General features: G+C 37.3%; 1 protein-coding gene across 1 annotated transcript in view; it reads right to left on the reverse strand.

The window, feature by feature from the left end:
• The window catches only part of CD200R1 (CD200 receptor 1), a 40,138-nt gene extending 22,777 nt beyond the window's left edge, over positions 1–17,361 (reverse strand). The window contains exon 1 of the mRNA XM_068978422.1: positions 17,232–17,361. Coding sequence (XP_068834523.1) covers positions 17,232–17,298 — 67 coding nt within the window. The 5' untranslated portion in view covers positions 17,299–17,361. The remainder of the gene's footprint in view (positions 1–17,231) is intronic.
• Positions 17,362–19,228: the final 1,867 nt, after the last annotated feature.

Genomic DNA, 19,228 nt, shown 5'->3' on the forward strand with positions numbered 1-19,228 from the left:
AAATCAACAAAACAGAAAACAAGTAATGCAAAAATTAACAAAATTAAAAGCTGGTTCTTCAGGAGTTTCCTGCTGGTCCAATGGTTAGAACTCAGCACTTTGACTAGAGAAGTTCAGATTCATTTCTGGTCAGGGAACTAATATCCTGCAAGCCACAGCACAGCTAAAACAATAGTATGTGAAGAACTTTTATAATTCAATTATTTTAAAAAGCAATTAAAAAAAACAGGCAAGTGACTTGAACAGACACTTTACCAAAAAAAAAAGATATTCAGATTACCAATAAATACACAAAAAAGATGTTCAATATTAGTAATTGTAGAGGAAATGCAGATTTAAATTACAGTGAGATGATGATTATGCACCTATTACTAGAGCTAAAGTTAAAAAGACTGATAATATATGTTGGCACAAATGTACAACAACTAAAACTTTCACGCATTATTAGTGGGAATATCAAAAAGTATAACTGCACTAGAAAATGTATAGTAGTTTTTTCCAAAAGTCAAACACATGCCCACATAACCTTACCATTTCAATCCTAAGTATTTACCCAAGAGAAATAAAAATATATGTCCACACAAAGACTTGTGCATGAATGTTCATAGAAGATTTATTCACAATAACCAAAAGCTAGAAATAACCCAAACGCCAACTGGCAGATAGCTAAGTTATCTGTATAATGGAATACTATTCAGCAGTGAAAAGGAACACACATGAATTGATGAATCTCAAAAGTCATTCCTTTGAGTGAAATAAGGTAGACACAAAAGAGTACATATTAGACACCACAAAAAGAGTAAACTAATATAAAATGTTAACTAATCTATGGTGACAAATGGCAGATCATTTGTTGCCCACAGATGATGGGTGTAAAGACAAGGGAGGACTACTAGTATGCATGAAGGAATATTTTGGGAATGGCGGAAATGTTTTTTATCTTGTTTGTGATAGTAATTACAGAAATATACTACTGTCAAACCTCACCAAATTGTAACTTTTACATGTGCCCAGTTAATTATATATAAATTATCCCTCATTTTAATTTAAAAAAATGTCAGAAACATCAGGTTTTAACACACGTAATATTAGAACATGCATCTACACAAATAAACATAAAAGAAAATGCAAATGAAAACCCCTTGGCAATGGAAATAATGTTTAAAAACACCTTTTCCATCTAAGTCAAAATCACCAGTAGAAGTAAGATTGTTTTGTGATTTGACTACTAATGAAACCTCTTAGTCACTTTGAGCACTCGCTTTGAGTTTCCTTTCCCAAATCGTCATTGTCATATGCCTGAGCAAGTATATACCACCCACACAGTAGACACTGTATAGGCATGACTATGCAAACACATACTCCAAAGCCTTCCTCCAGCAAGTGAAAAAGGCTCTCAGAAACTGCACATGGTTTTCTTGTGTGATTTAATAGATTTTATCTATGCAAAACCCTGTGCTTTGCTGGGCTGTACTGACTAAAAAAGTTAGAAATAGGCATTTCTAATATTTCACAATTCCTAGTAAAATCCCTGATTTAGTAACTGTTTATTAACCAAAGTAGAACATATATTATGCCATAATTAGTTGATATACTGGCTTAAATTATTATTTCTAATATATGCAGATGAGAAACAAAAATTAAAGATTTTCTGCTTTTTCATTCATTTGTAAGGTTTTGGGAGAAAACAAACAAGCAGTAAGGAGCCTGAGCAAATGAATTTAAGCTGAAAGAATCCTAAAATTGCAGCAAAACTATAGCCTAAAATATTTGGCTATGCTCTAACAAAATGACCATATAGCTATAAAAGAAAATAATGTAGAAGAACTTTACTTTTACATTTCTTTTAATATTTCTCCCAGAACTGGAGACTTCTATGCTAGTATTGACCTAATTAACAGTCATTTTTATGGTTTATTGTGGTATTTACATCTTTACTTGTCATCTTTGTTGTTATTTAACATTTAATGAACTTACTATCAAAATACTTTTTAAAAAGAGGAACATAGAATACATTTAAATATATTCAACATATGTCAATACACTTAAATCTGTGCGAATATTCTGATATTTACACAGGGAGGACCAAATAATAGAATTATTGCATTTTTCATTTGGTGTTTCAAGCTTCTGACTTCAAAACTCTGCAAATTATCATAACAAATATAGAACTGGATCATTTTGAATAAAGCAGTGTGGAAAATATGAGAGATTTGAGTTTTACTTCACTCTGCTTCTTTCCCAAATTACTTAAAATAATTAAATTTATATACTCTAGTTCTCCCCTCTGCAAAATGCACACTGTCATTCTTAATAAGTAAGGAATAACTAGTGAAAGGTATCTGAAGAGCATTACAAACTGAGGTTTTAAAGCCAGTAAAAAGGAAACTACATTTCTCCTAAAGATTCAAGCTTCATTTTAAATAAATGCAACTCTGAGACCGAGATCTTAATCACACAAAGGCCCGGAAATCAAAATCACACTGTCAGAACAACCTTATTCAGCTCTACTGAGCACATAGCTTTTTCTAATCACCAGTATGGTAAAGTCAATACAGTACAGAAAGCTTTATCATAACTCTCTGGCTTCAGAAAGCTTAAAATATCAACCTTAACATTTTAGTTAGTATGTTCGTACTGTGTTTTATAAAACTGGATGTTGTGGATATTGGTTAGATATACAAGTATTATTTCCCAACAGTTTTTAGAGTTATGAATGGATTCAAACAAGAAGAGATCTTGAATTGTCTCCTTTTTTTTAGAGGTTCTGAAAATAAGATGAATCATCAGCCAAATAAGTCTAATTATATTTCTTTTTCTAATGCAATAATTTTCACATTGGGAACTAGTGGAAATCCATGATAGTCAGCCAGAAAACCCATAAACTTTGTAACTTTGGGAGAAGTTTTACAATAATGTACAATTTTATTTCTGATATATAATTTAAAAGTCCTACCACTCTATAGGAATAATTGAAAGCATAGCCAATTTTCCCCCAGATTTTGTTATTTTCTAAATAGCAAACAGTAATGGTCGGAATGGGCTTTCCAAGTGGCTCAATGGTAAAGAGTCTGCCTGAGGTGCAGGAGGCACAAGAGATGTGGGTTTCGTCTCTGGGTTGGGAAGTTCTCCTGGAGTAGGAAATGGCAACCCTCTCCAGTATTCTTGCCTGGAGAATTCCACAGACAGAAGAGCCTGGCAGTCTACAGTTCATGGAGTCACAAGAGTCAGATACGCCTTAGCGACTAAACAAAACAACGGTTGGAATAACAGACTCATGTGATTTTTTTCTCTACTAAAGCTACTTGAAAAGTAATGCAGTAATTTTATGAGAAATATTGGAAGTAAAGGAAATGAGCTTTTTTTTTCTGCCTCCTAAGATGATGATCAGTCTTTCGCTAGTAGTTTTCACTGAGATGGTATCTGATTGATCGCCTATCACATGTATTAGAGCTTTCGGACTGGTGGAGGGAAGCTGGAAGCTGCATTAATAATATTTATTTAGTTAGTTACAATAGCTAGGCCTTAATAAATGCCTGTATCATGGAGCTTTCAATCTAATAGGAATAATACACAGTAACCAAATAATCAAACAAGTATATGAAACTGTAATAGCAACAAGTGAAAAGTATATAAAATGTACCTTGAGTAACTTATACTAGTACTGAGGTGATAGGCAGCCTCTAAGATGGTTCCTACTTTCTTGGCAGTTGTGTCTTTATAAAATCCCCTCCTCTTGCATGTGGGCTGGATTTAGTAACTCACTTCTAACAAATACGATACAGCAGAAATGATAGAATGTCACTGCCAAGATTAAGTTATAAAAAGACTATGGCTTACCCTCATGGTTTCTCTATCACTCATTCTTGGGTCACTGTGAGAGATTAAGTATTTGTCTGCAGGTAGTTTATTATGCAGCAAGAAGTAATTGATACAAGACCCAATGAACAAGACACTGATAATAAGAAAGAGAATGAGAAACAGAACGGTCCAAATAGAAGTACTGTTATATGCAGAGAATGTGGATCTGGAGGGAATTGGATCCAGTAAAAGACTGGAGCTAAAAAAAAAAAAAAAAGTTTCAGCTTTTGCTATTAATCTAATCTTCCATACTGATTTCAGGATCTTTTTCCCAAGACAAGTGTATTTTCCTATGGAAGGAGAACAGAAAAGAAAAACAAAGGATTGCCATTTGGGGACTATAAAATGAAATGTCTTTAAAAATGAAAACTATCTCCTTTATGTGTCTCATAGCTTAATATTTCAATTATCATGATCCTTGCTTCCAAAAAGGAAAGAAACTGAAATGTAAAATAAGAGATTTGGGCTTCCTTTGTGGCTCAGCTGGTAAAGAATCTGCCTGCAACGTGGGAGACCTGGGTTCCATCTCTGGCTTGGGAAGATGGAATAACAATTCGATCTTTTGGGAAGATCGAATAACAATGTCAAAAACTAATCCTGGTAACACAATACATCTATTTTGTGTTCTTATACTTAATTTATGAACGTTATTTACATTTTAAAATACATTAACTTAGTAGCACACAATACCTAATTAACTGTTCAGTAAACAAAACATTGAGTAGAAACCCAAAGTTTCAGCAGAGACAAAAATAGAAAAAAGCACCACAATTAGAGTAACAAAATCAACTAGCCTTTTGGCTAATGTTAAAATAAATAAATTTCCATTTATTACCTCTGTAATATTGCACAGGTTACTCTCTGAAACAGTTGCTCTGTCTACATTTATGGGAATTTAATATCTGAGAGGAATAGGCACTCAAATTCATAAGGGGAAGAATGATTATATCATTGGTAAATGATACTGGGGGAACTAACTAGCCACTTGGGAAAAAATATGGATAGGAAACAGTGCTAATAAAAAGCATATTGCTGGGACTAATTTTTGTGTATGTGACAATAGTCACAAAGTCTGCATCATTTTAGTAGGACACGGTATTAATAAAAGTCATATTGTTGGGCTAACTTTTTTTCAGGCAATTACCATCACACAGTCCAAAACTAGGTAATGAAAACAAATTTGTTCCCTACTTATGGTAGATGTTGTACAAATGTGTATCAGTGATCACAAGGATCAGTGTTTTTGGTGAACAGATAGTGAATATATACACATATCAGATATACAAAGATATAGGCATACCATATTTTATTGCGCTTCACTTTACTATGTTTTTTACAAATTGCAGGTTTATGGCAACCCTGTGTTGTGAGATGATGGTTAACATTTTTTAGTAGTAAAGTATTTTTTAATTAAGGTGTATACATTGTTTTTTATACATAATGCTATTGTACAGTTACACACTACAGTATAGTGTTGTTATTTAGCCTCTCAGTTGTGTCCAACTCTTCTGTGACCTCTATGGACTGTAGCCTACCAGGCTCCTCTGTCCATGGGATTTCCCAGGCAAGAATGTTGGAGTAGGGTGCCATTCCCTTCTTCAAGAGATCTTTCTAACCCAGGGATCAAACCCACAATGCTTATGTCTCCTGCATTACCGGTAGATTCCTTACTGATAAGCCAGCAGGGAAGTCACAGTATAGTGGAAACATAACTGTTTTCTTTAGACAAAACTTTTACATGCACTGGGAAACCAAAAATTTGTGTGTCTCAGTTTATTGTGATATTCACTTTATTGTGGTGGTCTGGAACCAAACCCACAATATCTCCAAAATATGCCTTATGTTCTAGGATATTAATGCTGGTATAGTTTTTAATTCTTAGAAAAAAAACAGAAAGTTGGTCTGTAGGGGCCAATTAAATAAGTTATGAAGTAATATCAATGAAAGAGCTTTGGAAACTGTAAAATTATAATTATGATATAATTTTTTGAATGTTTGTCAAATTCAGACATAGTATTAAGTATTAAGTATATCTCATTTAACTCAATCCTCCCAGCAACCCTAGATACCATCTCAGGGGGTTTGGGTAAAATCTCCCAATTTAAAAATATTGGCAGCTAATTCAAAATTTTAAAAATATTACATGAGCCAGTCAAAAGTGTCTCTAAGCCAGATCCAGCCCATGGACTGCCACATCACTGTATTTGATGTGGAAATTAAAGACAAGGCCAAAATGAGAGTCTTGAAACATTTAAAATTAGGGATCTAATGAAGGAAGTAAAGTTAGCAGAAACAATGAAGAAAAGTGGAAGGTAAATGCGGGGTCTTGAAGCCAGGGAAAGAGAAGTTTTCAAGACACAAATAATCAAGGCCAACTCATATATGAAAAATTTTTAAGTAAGAAGTAAGAGACATTATGATTTGCTAACAAAATTCACAGAGACCATTAAGAGCTGTAAGAGAGTAGTGTTAGTACAGAGGGAATGGAGAACAATTGCAAGGGCCCAAGCAGAAGCAATTGTCAACAACTGCAGACGTGCTCTTTCAAGAATTTTTATCCTGAAAGTATCAGAGAACGAGACAGTAACTCTATCCTTTCATGTCAAATCTGAAAGGGAGAGATGGGGCAAAGTCTGAAACTAGAAGGGCTGAGTGCGTATTTGAGTCGTACAGCATATTTGTAGACAGAGGGAGGACTAGCAGTCCCAAGAATGAAGGAGGCTAACTGGCATGCAGGATCCTAGAGGCTGTGGGAGGAGATGAGACAAGTGCAAAATGAAGCTTTGCTTTTGAAGAGACTGACACTTGGTTCCTCAGAGAGAAGCATAAAGGGCAAGAGTGGTTGCAGATACCAGAGACATTCTGAAGAAGTTTAGACTGACGAACATTTTCTGAGTATACCTGGGCCTCCCGAGTGGTGCAGTGGTTAAGAATCCACCTGCCAATGCAGGAGACACAAGAGATGCAGGTTTGATTCCTGGGTCAGGAAGATCCCCTGGTGGAGGAAATGGCAACCCGCTCCAGTATTCTTGCCTGGGAAATCCCATGGACAGAGGAGCCTAGTGGGCTACAGTCCATGGCAGAACAAAGAGTCAGACCCGACTGGGAAACTGAGCAGACACAAACACGCAGGTTTAAAAACACTTTCTGAGAATACCTACTCAGTGTCAGGTAGCTGTGCAGAGCTTTAGGAATAGTAGAATGAATAAGGCAAGGGGTTGGCTCTCAGAAACCTTAACATTTGGGGAAGTTAAATTCCACGGTGGTTGATGGGTAAATCTGAAGGTGAGCATCCTGTAGAGCTGGGACAACAGGGATAGTTTAGGTGATGAAGAAAGACCTGAAATGGTGTTCTTAATCATGGCTCCCATCAGAATCACCTGCAAAGATGTGTGAAAGTCCAGATGCCCTGAAAGTTGCGTTTAAGTAGGCTTCAGATAGCATCACTGCACCTTTAATATTTTAGGCCCTGTGGGTGACTCTGTCTGGAAACTAACTTCAAATTATTGGCTCAGAACAACCTCTGAGTAACGTCTAAGAGAGAGTCAGTAAAGGGCAGATACAATGATTTTTTTTTTTTGGAGAATGAAAACAACTAGATTTAATTATTTTGAATCTTCCACTCACTACTTACTACGTGAACACTTTTTCTTCCAAAAGTGTCAATATCACAAAAATAAATCATTAAGATCAGATATTCTCAAATTATGTAACAGACAGCTCATGTGTACTCAGCCATGTTCCACTCTTTTCGACCCCATGGACTATAACCTACCAAGCTCCTCTGTCCATGGGATTTTCCAGACAAGAATACTGGAGTGGGTTGCCTTTCCTCCTCCAGGAGATCTTCCCAACCCAGGGATCGAAACTGCATGCCCTGCACTGCAGGCAGATTCATAAACCACGGGGAAGATGGCATAGTATTCCATGGCAAAGTAACAAAATGGCAAGAACAAGGAAAAGAAATCACTAAGCAACTTAGAACTTTACGTGAGAAAACACTGTGAATACACTGAGGCTCCCCTGTGTTGACAGAAAAAAAAAATCAGATTCTGCTTTCTCCTTTTAGCTGTGATCCTGTCTCTTTTCTTTGCTGCCAAACTTCTAGAATTAGTGGTGTGAGCCCACAGCCTCCATGTCCTATCCACCCACACCCTTCTCAAGGTTAGCAATCTTGTGGCTCCTACGTCCTTCCATTCGGGCCACAGTTTTGAAGGTCGCCAGGCCCTTTACAGTCAACCTTTAGGCCTTTCTTCAGTGCTTATGCTCCTGGACTGCTTGGCATATTTTGATGCTATTAACCATTTTCCTCTCCTGCAGCCATGAAATCAAAAGACGTTTGCTCTTTGGAAGAAAAGCTGTGACAAACCTAGTCAGCATATTAAAAAGCAGAGACATTACTTTGCCAACAAATGTCTGTATAGTCAAGGCTATGGTTTTTCCCATAGTCAAGTATGGATGTGAGTGTTGGACCATAAAGAAGGCTTAGCACCAAAGAATTGATGCTTTTGGACTGTGGTGTTGGAGAAGACTTTTGAGATCAAACCAGTCAGTCATAAAGGAAAGCAATCCTGAATATTCATTGGAAGGACTAATGCTGAAGCTCCAATACTTTGGCCACCTGATATGAAGAGCTAACTCATTAGAAAAGACCCTGATGCTGGGAAAGATCGAAGGCAGGAGGGGAAGGGGACGACAGAGGACAAGATGGTTGGATGGCATCACCGACTCCATGTACATGAGTTTGAGCAAGCTCTGGGAGATGGTGGAGGACAGGGAAGCCTAGTGTGCTGCAGTCCATGGGGTCATAAAGAGTCAGACACAACTGAGCAACTGAACAACAACTAAAACCCCTTCCTTCCTTCACCTCTATCACCACCGTATGCTTCTCCCTATCTGTCTCCTCCACAAGCCTGCCGTATCCTCAGGCACCTTTGTAAAGGTATTTCCCCAGGTCTCACCTGCTCCTCTTTCACCATCCTCCCCCACCTCCAGAACTTGAATTGGGCCTCGGCACAGTTGATTTCTCCTTGTTTTATCACTTCAGTCACAGTTTAGCTCCCTCGGCCTTCATACAGGCTGTTTGACTTTCTGGAATATTCATCCCCTTAACTTTCCTTGCCTGGCTGTTTTATGCTCTTCTTCATTTTAAACCTCGCTTCCAAAGAGCAGTTTTCCCTGACCTTCAGAACAGATCAAGCTTACCAAGTACACATTGCCAAGTCACCCTATATGTCTCTTTACTCATTTCATTTTATGAAGTTATTTGTGATGATTAATTTAATATCTACCTTTCCTAACAGATTCTAAGCTCTGTGAGAGCAAGATCTATGTATCTGCAACAGAACACTGTCTGACACATGGCAGACACCTCCTTACTTATTAATTGACAGAAAAAGCTAGTCCGTGTTGTGAGCCTTGACTTATTTTTCCTAAACAAGAAGCTCAGTCCTTATGCCACTGTTTCTCACCACTCAAATGCTTGCTATTATTTCAAGTATATCACATCAAAAAATCATGGATTTTCCCACATATACTTGCCACATCTGTTTTCCGCTTTATTTTTTGTTGCTATGGAGGAGTTCCAAGCTCAGCTCATGCACTAAAAAGCTGAGTAATGTCCTTAAAGATTTCTGGGCTTTATTTGCTCATGTATAAAGTGAAAGAATTTAATTTGAAGGTTTCTAAAATCCTTCCTGCCTGAAAGTTCAATACTTCTTAATACTGTCAGGCATCCCTTTTATTTCACAAATAAGGAAATTATGGTTTAAGGTGGTGGGGAGGGCAGCAAGTAAGTTCTTAAAGATGACATAGCTAGTGATTTAAATTATATCTCATTATAGATCTTCAAATTGAATACAGAGATTCATAAGAATCTAGAAAATGGGGGGAAGGGGAGTGAGATTTTTTTGAGAAAAATGAAAGGTAACAAAATAGTCAATGCATGGATGAAATTTAGAAAGCAAAAAGGCCACCTCATGCGAAGAACTGAGTCACTGGAAAAGACCCTGATGCTGGGAGGGATTGGGGGCAGGAGGAGAAGGGGACGACTGAGGATGAGATGGTTGGATGGCATCACCGACTCGATGCACATGGGTCTGATTAAACTCTGAGAGTTGAAGATAGACAGGGAAGCCTGGCGTGCTGCAATACATGGGGTCACAAAGAGCCAGACACAACTGAGCAACTGAACTGGACTGAACTGAACATTCAATTTCAACATCTAAGACAATACAGCCAACCAAATCAATATCAGTTCATAAAAACACAATGATATTTTAAAAATCACAATGATATTAAAAAGACAGATGAAGAAAGTTCCAGTTGGTTTATGGCCCTATAAGCTCCAACACAATAACAACCTCAAATTCTGACAAAATATAAAAGCTATCTGAAGCCACTGCAAAGTAGAAAAAGCAAGATTCTTAAGGGGTATCAATCCTTGAAAGAAGGAAAGGTTTCCATATTTACCACTTCTAGTCCCAGGAAATGCTGCAGTTGGCAGGACACTGGACAGCTAAAATTCTAAGAGAGAAAAAAAAAAATCCACAGTTTTCTGAAGAACAAAAAGATAGATTTCGGGCAACCTTAGGCTCTTGAAATTGAGGGAGGCAGAAAGCAAGACTTCAAATTCCTTATATAAACTGTATGCACATCTCTGGCTAATCCCAAACCCCACATAGCAGGGCACACTTAAACCAACCAACTAAAGGTAAAAGCACTGAGATTTAAAATATTGTCCAAAAGAGAGTTTTTAGCTTGAGTTCCACCAAGTTAAATGTTTTCTGAAAAAAAAAAAAAATCAACAAAGTAATGTAACAGAATATAGTCTCTAAGATGTAATAGTCACAATATAAATAAATATACCCACTATGCAGAGAACCAGGAAATTGTGACCCATTTTTAGAAGGAAAACAAAAAAACATTACAGGGAGATCAACCTCAAATTGACCCAGATATTGCAATTATCAGACAAGTACCATAAAGTAGAGATTAAACTATTCTCAGTGATATGAAAGAAAATAGGCTCACAATGAATGAAGAAACAGAAAAACCTCAACAGAAAGAAAAGAAACAAGTTACAAAATAAATGGAAACTATAAAATAGAAAAATATAAGATGACCTTAACAGAAGAATAGAAATGAGAGAAGAAATTGTTAGCAAACTTAAAAATATATCAATAGAAATTATCCAATCTGGAGAGCAGAGAGAAAAGACAAATAACTCGAAGAAAAAAAACAAACAAACCTATATTAGCCACAAAGGCCTTCAATGAAGTAGCAGAACTTCTAACATAGAAAGCTGGTAGATAAATATTTGGAGAAAATAGTGATTAAAAATTTCCCTAAATTTACCAAGAAGCGTAAATTTATAGATTCAACAATTTCAGTAATCCTCAAGCAGGATAAATATAAAAATAACCATATATAGACACATTATAAGTGGTGCAGACTGACAATAAAGAAAAAACCTTGAAAGTGGCCAGAAAAAAACATGACACGTTACAGTAAGAGGAACAGTGTTTTGAGCGTCTGCCAACTTTTCATCAGAAATGATAAAACAACATTTTTAAAGTGGTGAAAGAAAAAGAAGTCAACCGGAATTCTATATCCAACAAAAATATGCAAGAGTAAATATGCAAGAATGAAGCATATTCAGATAAAAGGAGACTAAGAGAACTCCTCGCCAGCAGGACTACACTACTAGTGAGGATAATAGAAGTTATTTAGGTTGAAGGGAAATAGCACCACACAGAAACTCAGAAATTCAGGAAGGAATGAAGAAGATTTGAAACAGCACCTATGGTGGAGATAGCACGTGTACCCAGAATCCTATTCTAGGAATGACTTTTTGCTCCTGCTGTTAGGAGCACTGTCAGCAGACGGCCTTCAGTTCCCACACCTTCAGAAATCATCTCAGTTGTCCCAAGCAAAGTCAGACTTTTCCCAGAGCAGTCCATATCTGGTGACTGATTTGGAGGAATAAGGCCCATAAGACGTTGTGATTCAATGCAGAGCTTCTCTGGAGCCAGTCTAACTCCAGAAATTCACATGTAGTCAGATGAGGGTGTCATGGTTGGGATTGCTGGACTTCTCCCTCTGATGCCTTGCCCTGTTTTCCAGCTGCTGCTTCCAAGAGTCCTCACTAATAAACTTTGTCTGCTCAAAACCCAACTTTTAAAGTTTATAACTATTTAAAAAAAAAAAGTAATGGTTTGATTCTTAGGAGCAATTAGCATCACACAGTACCAAGTCATTTTGTAACCACAGATCTGCTCCCTAATCCTATTTAGGAATTTTCAAATCTGTATTGATGACAACAAGGGGAAGAGGCAAAAGTATATCCATGGTTACTGCATCTTAATCACTGTACAGATTGATTTTTCAGATACAGCAGAAAACCAAATGACAACCGAGTTATTTTATTAACTAGCATCATTAACTGAAATACTCATGACTTTGTTGGAAGGGAATTTATCTACTGTGGAATTCTCTGATTTGTTCCCATTTCCTTATTTCTATCCTCAACCTATTAGCCTCTCTACATATAACTTCTCATCTTAGTCTGCAATTTCAGAAGAGCTTCTTTCATCTTTTTTAAAGTGAAACATTCCATCTATACTACAGAGTGTCTCTTTCCCCACATATTCTCAGATCTTATTCTCTGTTATAAAGAAGAAATAATTATAATTCCTAGGACCCAAATCCAAAAATCTCTAGAGCTTATTCTGTTATTTTTATCTCAGTGGGTACCTTTTTGTGGGATCCTCCACCATGAATAATTCACGAAGCCTGGATTGTGCTGTACTTCCAAGTACCAATAGAGATTTTCATCCTGTGTGTTTGCCATCTCTAGACTGAATTCATCTTCCTCTGCAAAGAAACTTCCTTTCTTAGCCACCAATGACTCTCTGTGATACCATGGACCTTCCTAAAATGGAAGCTCAAGGGTAAGAACCCTTGCCCCTGCTTCAAAATAAAGCTTTACCAAGTGCCACTCCTACTCAATGAGATACTGCTGCCACATTTTTTCCAAAATATTATTTTATTATATTATTTCCTTCAAAAGTTACAGTTTCCAAGTTCCTTTGTTTACTGATTAAGGATGCCTGAAATGCAGCCTTATTTCCTGAGATCATATAACAATCTCTGTTACATCAAGCTACAGTTCCTTCTATCCCTGAATCACCGGCCTTTAATCATGCTGCACACCTGCTCCTCCCAATTCCTATCTTTCTTTCCCCATCTATCCAAACCTATCATTCAAGACCCTTCTCCTCCAGAAAGCCTTCAATAACTCCAACACCATTTCAAGATTGACTGATTTAAAATGTTCTCCATGTGTTTCATTTTAGCTTGATCTCTCTAATGTAGGTGGCAAATAATTTTTAGGCCCTATTCTCTCTCTCTCTCTCTCTCTCTCTCTCTCTCACACACACACACACACACACACATACACATTGTATATGCAATCAATAACCTCTAAGCAGATTGACAAAGAGAAGACACACATTATCAGTATGAGGGGCAAAATAAGAGATTCTGCAGACACCAAAATCTGCAGATGCCAAAAGGATTTGTTGATGTTGTTCAGTCGCTCAGTCATGTCCAACTCTTTGCGACCCCATGGACTGCAGCATGCCAGGCTTCCCCTCCTTCACTGTATCCCAGAGTTTGCCCAAACTCATGTCCATTGAATCGATGATGCCAACCATCTCACCCTCTATCAACCTCTCCTTCTGCCTTCAATTTTTCACAGCCTCAGGGTCTTTTCTAATGAGTCAGCTCTTTGCATCAGGTGGCCAAAGTATCCAGGTTTCTCAGGAGGCAGGTAAGTTGGTCTGAAATTCCCATCTCTTTAAGAATTTTCCAGTTTGTTGTGATCCACACAGTCAAAGGCTTTAGCATAATCAATGAAGCAGATGTTTTTCTGGAATTCCCTTGCTTTCTCTATGGTCCAACAAATATTGGCAATTTGATCTTTGTTTCCTCTGCCTTTTCTAAACCCAACTTGTCCATCTGGAAGTTCTCAGGTCACGTACTACCAAAGCCTAGCTTGCAGGATTTTGAGCATAACCTTATTAACATGCAAAATGAGCTCAACTGCATGGTAGTTTGAACATTCTTTGGCACTGCCTTTCTTTGGGATTGAAATGAAAACTGACCTTTTCCTGTAGCCACTGCTGAGTTTTCCAAATTTGCTGACATATTGAGAGCAGCACTTTAACAGCATCATCTTTTAGGATTTGAAATAGCCCAAGTGGAATTCCATCACCTCCACTATCTTTGTTCATAGTAATGCTTCCTAAGGCCACTTGACTTCTGCACACTCAGGATATCTGGGTCTAGGTGAGTGACCACACCATCATGGTTATCTGGGTCATTAAGACCTTTTTGTGCAGTTTTGTGTGTGTGTATTCTTGCCACCTGTTTTTAATCTCTTCTGCTTCTGTTAGGTCCTTACTGTTTCTGTCCTTCATTGTGCCCATCATTGCATGAAATGATCCCTTGATGTCTCCCATTTTCTTGAAGAGATCTCTAGTCTTTCCCATTCTGTTGTTTTCCTCTGTTTCTTTGCATTGTTCACATAAGAAGGTCTTCTTATCTCTCCTTGATATTCTCTGGAACTCTGCATTCAGTTGGGTATTTCTTTCCTTTCTCCCTTGCTTTTCATTTCTCTTTTTTTCTCAGCTGTTTGTAAAGCCTCCTCAGACAACCACTTTGCCTTTTTTGCATTTCTTTTTTCTTTAGAATGGCTTCAGTCACTGACTACTGTACAGTGTTAGGAACCTCTGTCCATAGTTCTTCAGGCACTGTCCACCAGACATAATCCCTTGAATCTATTCATCACCTCCACTGTATAATCATAAGCGATTTGATTTAGGTCATACCTGAATGACCTAGTGTTTTTCCCTACTGTTTTCAATTTAAGCCTGAATTTTGCAATAAGGAGCTGATGTTCTGAGCCATAGTCAGCTCCAGGTCTTGTTTTTGCTGACTGTACAGAGCTTTTCCATCTTTGGCTGCAAAGAATACAACCAATCTGATTTTGGTATTGACCATTTATTAATTGCTTAAGCATGGATGTTTAGAGGATACCACACCTAAAAATTACTATAATGTGTTAATTCATAGCTATTACAAATTAGAAAAGGAAGACAAGACTGAAATCAATGAGGACAAACACCTTCTTTTTCACATTGCCTTTAATCTCTTTTTCCATCTTTTGCAAACCTGCCAAAGCTGCCACTCAACCCTCCCTTGATTTTTATCTCCTCTTGTGACTGCCTGCCCCCTACTGGAAGATAATAATAAATGGTTAAAATTTAGCCCAAAGAAGAAAAAAAAAAAGGATTTCTTCCAGTAACTCATAATCTAAATATTAGCGACTTTTATAAAAGAAAAGAGTCATTTTGACGGGGACGTCAAAATATAATTTGAACACAAGAAAAAAATCTAGAAGACAATAGTATAAAATAAAAAGAAAGACGTGGCGTGGAGTAAAGGGAGTTTGAGGGAAGGAGACTAGATATAGGACTAGAGAGCTTTTCTCTGCAATGGATCATTAGCATTGTTTTTATTTTTCCCTCTCAGACACTTTCTTAATAAATCTTATCTATCAACTGCTACATTACTTTAATTTACAAGCAAATAAGTAAACAAAAAAGTAAATAATTTTTTAATGGCATGTTTTACAGTGAAGTTATTATCTCTCATTCTTCTTTGTGAGTTTGTCTTAACTAATAAAGTGAGATATTTCTGTTTAGCTGTATTAATAACAAAGCAGTATTAGTAATAAAGATATAAACTCATGCCCCAAGGGCTTTGCATATCATTATTCTGAATTATTTCATGGTGAATTTATCATGCACAAAATATAATTTGCTTTTCCATATCTTTCTCATAAATATTCTGATAACATTATAATTATAGAAGCACAAATTTCAGGGATTTGATATTGGTAGTATATCCTAGCTGCGGTTAGAAATAGTTTTAAAATCCAAACCTTTAAACCATCAAATTCAAAATTGTTGATTATGTTTTAATCATGATTTTTTTCTTTTACCCCAAAGTCACATTGCAGCTTAACATAAATAACTCATTGTCTAGCTGACATTTCCTGCCAAACTGGGTCCTGTACAGGTTTCTACAAAAACTTTCTACAACAAGATCTCAACTACTGAAAGATTCAGATCATTTGATTTTTTTTTAAAATAAGTAAATACTCCATTCAGTTTATAACTAAGTGTTGACTTAATGGTGCTTGTTAGCGAGAAGCATAAAGACTAAGTATTGAGGAAAACTGCCTATTCAGATGTTTAGTGTTGCTTACAAATGTATATTAGTACTAGGTATACCAGTGGTATAAACTTGGACACATTTCAACTCTCTATACCTCAGTTTCTTTGTAAGGTGGAAAAATGTCTTCTGTGCCTACTTTGCTGGGTTGCTGTGCAGATCAAAGGAGAAAAATTATGTGAAAGCGCTGCACAGAAAAGCTCAGTGATAGAGCATAGTCACTTTACGTGTGCTCACCTACATGAGGAAAAGCAGATGTTTTCCTGGAAGACGGGTAGTATTTTAAAATCATTTATATGAGAAAAAATAATTTTTTTCTTTGAATTACTAAACTATGAAATTTAAAACCAAATGTTTCCTTGCAACTGCTCCCATCAACTAAAAGTGAAACCTGAAAACTCCCTCCTACATCAACTCCTACCAACCCTCTGTAGTGAAACCAGGACACCCCCACAACAGCCCCAATATCTCCACAACTCTTGCAGGAACCTAGATGTTGAAGAGTGTGTCTTCTAAGCCAGAAAGAGTCTCTGACAGCCCACACATATTAAAATAAATACAGACCTACATCACAGACACAACACCAAACTTCTGAACATGTTAGATTTTTAAAAGTGCCTGGTCATCGAAAGTGACAAGAGAACAGTAAACTTTCCTCATTTATGCTGTTAACAATACAGACATAAATAGCTTGGGATTATTATTTAAGTTGTTTAAGAAGAAACGAAAATAATTCCACTTTCATCAGATGACTTGGATTGCTACTAGAAAGTAATTTATTCTGCCTCACCCTACAAATGGGGGGGGGGATGAGGAAGTAGGCAGTGGGGTAGAGTATAGATATACGTATAGTGTAGTAGGATAAAAAATAAAATAAGCAAGACAAAGGGGAAAATAAGAATAACAAAGTGAAGTAAATCTAGGAGGAGAGTCTCCCCTCCCCCATAACTCTGACTGTATTTGCTGTGCTCTGCCCCCATAAGAAAGGCAAAGAAAGCTCAGGAAAAGCTGTGACCAGGTTTCTCACCTGTCATTCTCCTGTCACCCTCCCAAAGAAAATTCAAACTCACCTGCAACTAAGAAGAGAGTCAAAATTAGTCGTAGCTGAAGATCAGAAGTTATCCAAGTGCGGGGCATTTCTGTTTCCTTATTTTCTGCCCTTCACTCAGCGCTGTTCATCCACACAGGTGTAAAAGGAGCTGTGGACATGGTGAGGCTCTGTCTGATTGACTCTTCCGTACTGGGTCTTCTTAGCCCATTAGCAGCACAGCACTCCTTTCCTCCTAGCCCCTTCCTTCAACTCTATGTGTTTCAGCCAGATTAGTAACTTGGAACAGAAGAAACTTCTCTGGAACTTGACACAGCGATAGATTTCCTGTATGAAGCACTGAAGCAAAGACAGAGGAAGCGGATTGATTGAGTTAATCTTTCAGCTCATTGGTCCTCCTCTCACTTCTGCTATACACAGATAAACTCTACAGTAAGGCACTGAATGTGCCCAACACAAGCTGATTTGTCTAAACTTGGTTTAAAAGGTAAAACAAGATATTTATCTATATTTGGCCCATCCCTGTAAATTTCCCAGTCATCGTAACTTTTAAAAGTTATCTCCAGGTTGAAGAGGTGTACAGTCTTAGTAACCAAGCTTGAAATAAAAGATTTTTGCTTGAAAATTCTTGTGTGATTTCGGGAGTCACACACAACTCTGGAAGCATCATAAATGTATTACTTTCCTATTACTACTATAATAAGTTACCACAAACTGAGCGGCTTAAAACAATACAAATTAATCACCTTACAGTTCTAGAGGTCTAAAGTTCAAAATAGATTCCATAGAGCTAATATCTAGGTATTGGCAAGGCGGCATTCTTTCTAGACACCTGATAGAATCTGTTCTTTGCCTAGGGGCCACTTAGACTCTGAGTCTCGTGGCTGCATAATTCCCACCAGTGTTCTTTGTTACATCTTTCTGATGGTAACTCTCCTGCCTCCCTTTTATAGAGACATTTGTGATTATATTGGACCCTCCAGATAATCCACGATCACCTCCCCATCTCATAATCCTTAACTTAACCACATCTGCAAAGTCCCATTTCCTGTGTAAGGCTACACATTTACAAGTTTCAGAGGTTAGGACATGGATATCTTGTGGTGGTGGTTTAGTATGATGGTGGCGGTTAAGTCGCTAAGTCATGTTCAACTCTTGCGACCCCATGGACTCTAGCCTGCCAGGCTCCTCTGTCCATAGGATTTTCCAGGCAAGAATACTGGAGTGGATTGCCATTTCCTTCTCCAGGGGATCTTCCCAACTCAGGAATCGAGCCCAGATCTCCTGCATTGTAGGCAGATTCTTTAGCAACTAAGCGATGAGGGATATCTTGTAGGGGAGCATTATTTTGTCTATCACAATTTGGTACTTATTTCCATTCACTTTCATGTTTGAAGAGCTAGAATGTGTCATATGAATCAAACTACAAATAAATACTCATCTTTAGTTGCCACAGAACTAAATTAGATTTAGATTTAGATCTAAAAATTTAGATTTGCCAAAAAAACACAGATGAAAACTGTCTTAATGTTACTATTCATATGTATTTAGATTACATTTAGGAGGAAAAAACTCTTCTCTCTGCTAAGAGTTCCCTGCTGCTGCTGCTGCGGCTGCTGCTAAGTTGCTTCAGTCGTGTCCGAATACCGCAAGGCAAAACTCTCCAGGAAGGGGAAGAAAACATTGCAAACAGGAAAATATTAAACAACATGCATTTTTTTTAAAGCTAGCCGTTCCATCTTGCCTCTTGCCAAACTGTTATATATATATATATATATTCCCTCTCTGCCCCTTCTCAAGCTTTTCTTCCAGTGAGTCAGTTTGATTAAGGCAGTGAAATCAGGTGTTTGCAAACTTGGAATACTAGGAGAGGTATTGTATTGAATCTCGGCTGGATGATATTAGGCAAGTTTCTTGATCGAGTCTATTACCTTCCTTTCCCATTTAATATTATATCGGCATAACCCTTTTCTCGGGTCAGCAAAAATTCTTGATGATCATTCATTTTAATGCCTTTTC

The sequence above is a fragment of the Capricornis sumatraensis genome, chromosome 1 (genome assembly GCF_032405125.1).
Source record: "Capricornis sumatraensis isolate serow.1 chromosome 1, serow.2, whole genome shotgun sequence".
NCBI lineage: Eukaryota > Metazoa > Chordata > Mammalia > Artiodactyla > Bovidae > Capricornis > Capricornis sumatraensis.